Source organism: Myotis brandtii, unplaced genomic scaffold (genome assembly GCF_000412655.1).
Source record: "Myotis brandtii unplaced genomic scaffold, ASM41265v1 scaffold1084, whole genome shotgun sequence".
Classification (NCBI taxonomy): Eukaryota; Metazoa; Chordata; class Mammalia; order Chiroptera; family Vespertilionidae; genus Myotis; species Myotis brandtii.
Window position 1 is genome coordinate 350,604 of NW_005353690.1, and position 7,549 is coordinate 358,152.

General features: G+C 46.1%; 1 protein-coding gene across 1 annotated transcript; it reads right to left on the bottom strand.

The window, feature by feature from the left end:
• Positions 1-503: 503 nt before the first annotated feature.
• On the bottom strand, positions 504-944 carry LOC102255630 (60S ribosomal protein L26). Its single transcript, XM_005857205.1, has one exon. It carries the CDS (start codon positions 942-944, stop codon positions 504-506), a length of 441 nt encoding a protein of 146 aa, XP_005857267.1.
• Between the last annotated feature and the right edge of the window lie 6,605 nt (positions 945-7,549).

The window sequence follows — 7,549 nt, forward strand, 5'->3', positions numbered from 1 at the left end:
CCAGCCTGCACCCTCTCACAATCCAGGACCTTTGGCTCCTAACCACTCTGCCTGCCTGCTTGATCATCCCTAACTGCTCGCCTGCCTGCTTGACTTCGCCCCTGAAACTCAAGCTTCTTTTTTTAAATTTTTAATATTTATATTTCTTCTTTATTTTTATTTTAAAATTCAAGCTTCTTGAGAACATGAGGCATTTAACATTATTCCATATTCCTTACAGAGAGCTAAGCATGGTAAACACAGCAAATACTTAATACTTATGGGCTTCTATACAAACACTTTCCAACCAGGAATGTTTTATTTTATTTTTTTTTAATTAAGAAACATTTCCATCTTTTATTCATAAAACTAATTCAAACAGCAACAATAGATATACAGAGCCACATATCAATAACAAACCAGGAAGTAAACAAAATATTCCAGAGACATCTTGAACAATTTTAAAGGAATACAATACAGGCTAAAAACCTACAGCTAAACCGTGGTTGTACAACAGGTTACATTTATTCCTGTATTTTCTCAATAAGTTCTTCCTTATATTTGCCTTTCTCTTTTCCAACTTGTCGCGATTTGGCTTTGCATCCAATAATTTTTTTCTGATCTTTGTCCAGTTTTAGCCTGGTGGTAACCACCTTGCTGGGGTGAATGCCCATGTGGACAGTTGTGCTGTTAGTCTTCTCATGCTGCACCCACTCGATGTAGATGACATGTTTCTTTCTGTACATCTGTACTACCTTGCTGATTTGCTGACCTTTGTTGTAGTGTCTTCGAACCACCTGGACCTCATTGTCCTTGCGGATGGGCATGAAGCAGATATTGTACTTCTGCTGCAGCTCCTTGGAGAGCGGGGAAAACATGATCTTGTGGCACATGTGCAAAGGGGCATTGAAGAGGCATTTGCAGTTTTTGCTGCAGTCCAAGGTCACGAAGGGGTTGAACTTCATGGTGACCATCTGGTGCCGGAAGTGCTCCCCAACCAGGAATGTTTTAATAGGCAGCCTCCAAAAACTTGAACTGGAAAACCTAAAAGTAGAGTGCTCAGATTTCAGGCATCAGGTGCTATAGCAGGATTTCTATCCCAATTAAACTCTTATTCTGAACTCTCAACAGTCTGGACCAGCGGTTTGCAACCGGTGGGTCGTGACCCCTTTGGCGGTCGAACGACCCTTTCACAGGGGTCGCCTAAGACCATCCTGCATATCAGATATTTACATTATGATTTATAACAGTAGCAACATTACAGTTATGAAGTAGCAACGAAAATAATTTTATGGTTGGGTCACAACATGAGGAACTGCATTTAAAGGGCCAGAAGGTTGAGAGCCACTGGACAAACTGCCCTTCACTATCTCCAAAGTTTCATATTCATCACTATCCCATTTTCCTTCGCTTTAAAGCAAGTTAACAAACAAAACCTTTAATTCTGATCTTCCTTACCGCAAGGAAACAGCAAACCTCAATCGAAATAATTTCCCGCCAGAAGTCACGTCCAAATACTGCGAGACTGAGGACTATAGGACTGACTGTGCACATGCACAATAACAGGCTCACATTAGGCGTGTCAGCATTTTGAAAAACCCTAACTTAACTCTGGTGCCGTGTCACATATAGAATTTTTTTGATATTTGCAACCATAGTAAAACAAAGACTTATATTTTTGATATTTATTTTATATATTTAAATGCCATTTAACAAAGAAAAATCAACCAAAAAAATGAGTTCACGTGTCATAGGTTTGCCATCACTGTAACTAGCGGCAGGCGCCCAGGCATCCTCCACAATCCCACAATCCTCTGGTCGCATACTTCCGGTTTTTCTAGCTTCTCCTTAAGTGGCATTTCCTTCAGTGGCGTTGCTACGTCCAGGGCCTCTAGTTGGAGAGGATTTTTCTGTTTTGACGTTGATAGCTGTTTACTCTTTGGAATCAGTGAAGTTTTGGGAGTATTGCCGCTGCCATGAACATGTCGGTCCCAAGCGCACTCATGAAACAACCGCCCATTCAGTCCACTGCTGGCGCTGTCCTGGTTCGCAATGAGAAAGGTACTGTGCTGAGCCGTTTTCCAATCGGATCTTCCTCTTCCTTCCCCAGCACACTCCAAACCTACTCCTGGCAGACCTCTCCTACCCCACAGACCTTTAAGACCTCCCCCCTATTTGACTTTCCCCCATCAAACTCACACCCTATCGCATTGCCTAGGGGCACCCCTAATCAATCCCTAGGGGGCGGGCCAGCCTGGGCGAGGGGCCGTGGTGTTCTGGTCTCTGGTTGTTCCAGTTGTTATGGCGTTATGGTAGCTGGCTTTATATACACTGAGTGACCAGATTATTATGACCGGCCAGATTATTATGACCACCCCATCAGTACTTCGTTGGGCCACCTTTTGCCTTCAATACTGTGGCGATTCTACTTGGCTTTGACTCCACGAGATGTTGAAAGGTGATACGAGGAATCTGACACCATGCCTGATGAATAGCACTGTCCAGTTCTGTGAGGTTTGATGGTGGCTCTTTTAACTTCGTCCCACCAATGCTGCCTGATGGCTCTTTTAACTTCGTCCCACCAATGCTCAATTGGATTGAGATCTGGTGATTGTGGGGGCCACCTAAGCAAGGTAAAGTCTCCCTCATGTTCTTGAAACCACTCCTGCACAATACCAGCACCATGGCATGGCCCATTGTCTTGTTGGAAGAAGCCATCTCCATTGGGATACGCCATCAACATGATAGGATGAACTTGATCAGCAGCGATACTTAGGTATGTTGTGCTATTCAGACGTTTATAATGGTCTGGCCCTCTAGCAACTTCCGTGTAAAATTATAGCTAATTTGCCTATAAACATCAGGTGGTCATAATAATCTGGCCACTCAGTGTATATACAGATGTGTCAGGAACTGGTCAAATTGAAGTGATGTGCACGTTTTCAGCATAGCTCATTTAATCCTCACAATGACATTATGGTGGTTAATTTTATGTATCAACTTGGCTAGGCTATGGTGCTCAGTTGTTCTTGTCAAACCCCAGTCTAGATGTCACTGTGATGGTATTGCTTAGGTGAGAGTGCATTTAACTCTGTAGATGGTGAGTAAAGCCGATTACCCTTCATAATATGGGTGGGCCTTATCAAATCAGTTGAAAGACTTAAAAGAAAAGATGGAGGTGCCCAAAGAGGAAGGGATTCTGCCTTCAAACTGCTCTTACACTCAAATCTGTGATATCAGCTCCTGCCAGAATTTCCAGCCTGCAGCCTACCCTGAAGATTTCAGACTTTCCAGCCACCACAATCATGTTAGCAATTTCTTAAAGTATCTCCCTCTATGTATATCTACATATTTATTATCTATGTATCTATATATCTATTTCTCTCCTATTGGTTCTGTGTCTCTGGAGAACCCTGACTAATACAGAAATTATGAGGCAGGGAATATTATCATGTCATAGATGTGTGAATGGGACAGAGTATTTGCCACCTGCAACACACTTCTCTACATTTCCCAGCCTCCTGCACATTGCAATTGGTCGTGTGACTAGTTTTATCCAATAGAATGTGGGCACAGTGATATGTCAGCACTGCACCTGCCTTGGACTTCTCCACCCTCTCTTTGTGCTTTGATTGGCTGAATGGAGAAGACTCAGCAAAAGTCTCCAAGAAGAAACCACTAGATGTCAGAAGCTTGGGTCCCCAAACCAGCCCGTGAAAGAGCATCATGAATTCGTGACTTGAGCAAAAAATAAATCTCTATAGTGTTAAGCCACTGAGATTTTCATTGTAGCAGATAATCTACTCTAATATACACTCTCCCAGATGGCCTGGCCAGCAGGGGAAGAGTCAGGCAGGCCAGCTTGCCTTCCCTGCACAACAGCTGCCTTCTGGTATTGTTGTGAAGGGTAAGTGAGATAGCATGCAGTAGGCTTGGCACATGGTAGACTCCCCATACAGTATAGTTATTATATAGCAAGGTTTTATTTGGGCCATGGATTTGACAGTGCCTCTCACAGTGTCATTGTGGACAAAATAAAGATATGGGCTGAATGGTGGCTTCCTCGGTGGTTGAACAATGACGTCCAAGATGTGTTGGTTAATAAACCGATGTCAGCCAGGAAATCCTCAGTGCTGGGTCACAGGAGGCTTGTCCATTTCCCTAAAGAACCATACAGTGTGCCTGTCCTTTTTGACATTTTATCTTCAGATACATGGTGACATAGCAGGCATGCTTAACAAATTGATAGATGGAACAAGGATAGATGAGGGAGCTAATATGTTGGATGACAGAGTGAATATTCAAAAAAGGTCTGGGCAGGCCAGAACAATGGACTGAAACTAATAAAATAAGAGATAGGAGGGACAAATCAAAGTTTTGCCTTAAGTTAAAAAACTAACTGACTGAGGACAGGATGAGGGAGGCTCGAGGCAACAGCGGCTCATGTTGAAGTCCTGGAGTTTTTGTTGCCAGTCTGATGAGTCAAGAACATGGCACACTCTTGAAAAATGAAGAACATTGAGGCTGCATTAATGGACGCATCATGCCCAGACTTTAGTCATTCTCTCTGCAAGTGTATACTGAGTGTGTAGTGTATGCTGGTCATTTGTGCTGGTGCTGGGCATAGAGCAGTGAACAAGACAGACAAGCCCTGCCCTCATGCAGCTGACATTTAGGGACATAATTATCCTGAGCTCTGTGCTAAGTGGCTTTGACAGCTTCTTCCTTCACTTCCTATATGCAACTGGATGGTAAAGGGCTTAGAAACCATGTGATATGGGGAATAGTCCAGTGAACTAGGAATGCTGGGATTTAGAGAAGCTTCAAAAATATGCAGGGTTGTTCTACACATTTGAGTGTTGAATAAATGCTATACTTTTCAGAGAGAGAGAGAGAGAGAGAGAGAGAGAGAGAGAGAGAGAGAGACCCAGTGGCTAAGAAAAATGTCTGATGTTTGTTGAGTTCTGAGTTAGGACCTGTACACTCACTCTTTAATTTAATCCTCTCAACAGCTCTATGAGAGAGACACTATTTGATGAGGAAACAAAAGCTTAGAGAGGTTAATGTAACATTTTTGAATGATCTCATATGCTTGCAAGTGGCTAAGATAGGATCTAAATCCCATCTGTCTGACTCAAAGTCCTACATTCTTTCCATTCTCCACCGTGACCCAGATTTCACAGTAACATAGGGAAGAAGGTTCTGCCAACTGCAGCTGGACCTAAGTGGACCCCAGTGTACTTCCTTCACTGGGAGTGTCTTAGCAGGAGCAGGATGACAGCCTGGGATGCCCCACAAGGAACCTCTCCATGGGTCCCTGTGAGGTAGGAAGGACGGGGGAAGCAGGGTGGGTGGTGAGCCTTTGTCTTTGTCTCTGGCCTCATCTGCCATACTAACTTCTGCCCATCTTCCTGACTTCAGCCAGAACATCACTTTCTGTAGGAAGCTGTCTCTGATGCTCCACACTGGGTTAGGTGTCCCTAGTAGAGCCTCTCCTGGCCTTCTGCCCTCTTCATGGGAGCACTGAGAACTCCTCCCACGGGCTGGTTCAGTGTCAGCCTGCCTTGATATACTGGAGGCTCCATGCGGACAGGGGTAGGTTCTATCTTATACCCTGCTGGGTGCTCAGTGCCTCGAACACAGTAGATACTCCATAGAGGCTTGGAGAATTCATGACATCTTCTAAGATCTGGTGCTGATTTTGGTGCCATGGGAACAGCCAATGCCCATTGGGTTTTCCATATTGCCTTCTGTTTTCTCAGCACTGAGCTGGGTCTGGGACTGGGACTGGGCTGGGTGTGTTCAGCATGGGAATGGGGCAGCAGAGAGCGGCATGGCTACTGGCCCCAGTCCCATAGTCTTCTCCACTGTGCTAGAATCCCAGGGAGGTCATGACCATGGAGCCAAGCCTGGCAGAGGAGGGGTAGCAAGCTGCCCAGTGACCTCAGCGATGTCCAGTTCTCTTTGTAGATTGGGTTATCAGGCGCACTTCTCCCCTCTCACAATATCCCCGGGCCCTGACCTCTGTGGACGTGGGGGCTGCAACTCATTACCCTGCTCCTCTGTGTATCCCTGGCTCAACTTGCTGACCAGCAGGCAGCGGGGAAAGAAGGGGGTTAACCATGAGCCCAGCATGGGAGCGAGTGGAGGATGATGTCAGCCAGGCTGCCCAGCAGAGACAAAAGCCTCTAATTGCTCTCTTCCTTCTTGTCAGAAAGCTGACTCCATAGTTACTGTAAATAAAGGCCTATGGAGAGGGAGGAGCCAGCTAATGAGAGAGCCCTTGTTCAGTGGTGACACATGGGAGATGAGTGACAGCCCAGGGTCCGGGAACTGGGCCCTGTCCCCCACCCTCTGGGGAAGGTGGAGAAATCCATGAGATGGCCTGGCTGAACAGGTGGGGAGGGGTCAGCAGGGCTTGTGGTCAAGTTGCATTTGAAATGCCTTCATGTGGCAGCAGCTGGTCCCCTCGGTGACAACACCCAGGCCCTCACTGGGAGAATGCTCTGTGGGGAAGAAACTGGGCCTTGAAGGTTGTGTTACTTGTTAATAAAACCCTTCCGGGGCGGATTTTGAGAGCCATTTGGTGTGCAGGGGTGTTCTGGATATGGGGTCACTCTATCTTCTCCTACAAATGTGTCATGATTGCTTCCAATTGAGCAATTTCCCTTCCAGACCTGCCTTAGAATCAGAGCCTACCAGGAGCAGGAGGGAGGTCTGTTCCTCTTCCATTTGTAGTTGGGTCTTGCTTTGGGGCATAATCCAAAGGAATGGATTAGTCCCCAGGGCAAGGGGCCTTCACCACCTCCTCAGTCATCAGCAGGTCCAAGATCTTGTAGAAACCGTCACAGGCCTGTGCACAGCAGCGCTCTTGTGGGCTCATCTCCCCACCTCCCCGGACCACCCACATGGAACCCATACCGAGCCATCCAGCTTCCCCATCCCCACCCAAATTGTTATCCTTTCTCCTTTGTCTCTTCAAACCTTGCCTCTGGCCCTCTGTAAGAAGGCTTCCTGACTTCTCTCTCTCCTCTGAGCATCCCCAGAACGAACTGCTTTGACCCCCAATTTTAGCACCTACTTGAATATCACCTTGGCATGGGAGCTACCAGTTCTGGTTTGGAGCTTTGCTACCCCTGGTTGTGGTCAAGTCAGGGACTGCTTGTGTAATTGTCTTGTGTCCACTATAGTGTTGAGTTAGTCTTCAGAAGGTACTTGCTGCACTGAATTAAATTGAATTTTGGTCAGAATCCTCATGAGAAGACTAGACTTTTCACTTTGGCCTATTGGGATGGCCTATGTTTTTGACAAAACAGGTAGAAACAAATTAAGTCCTAGTTAAGGCTCCTGGAGCCCCTGAACTCAGAGGCAAACATGGGGTCATTTTGGAGGGGAAGCCATCTGAAGACAGAAGGGGTGTGCCAGGGCGTGGTCCCCAGGTATGTCTTCCGAGAGGAGCTTTGTGAGGATGGGGTTCTCAGGTCAGGTGGCTTTGGGAAACGGTATAAACCAAGTTAATCAGGTTTGTCTACAGTAGGACTTCTCAGGTCCTTTAAAATATGAGTGTGCA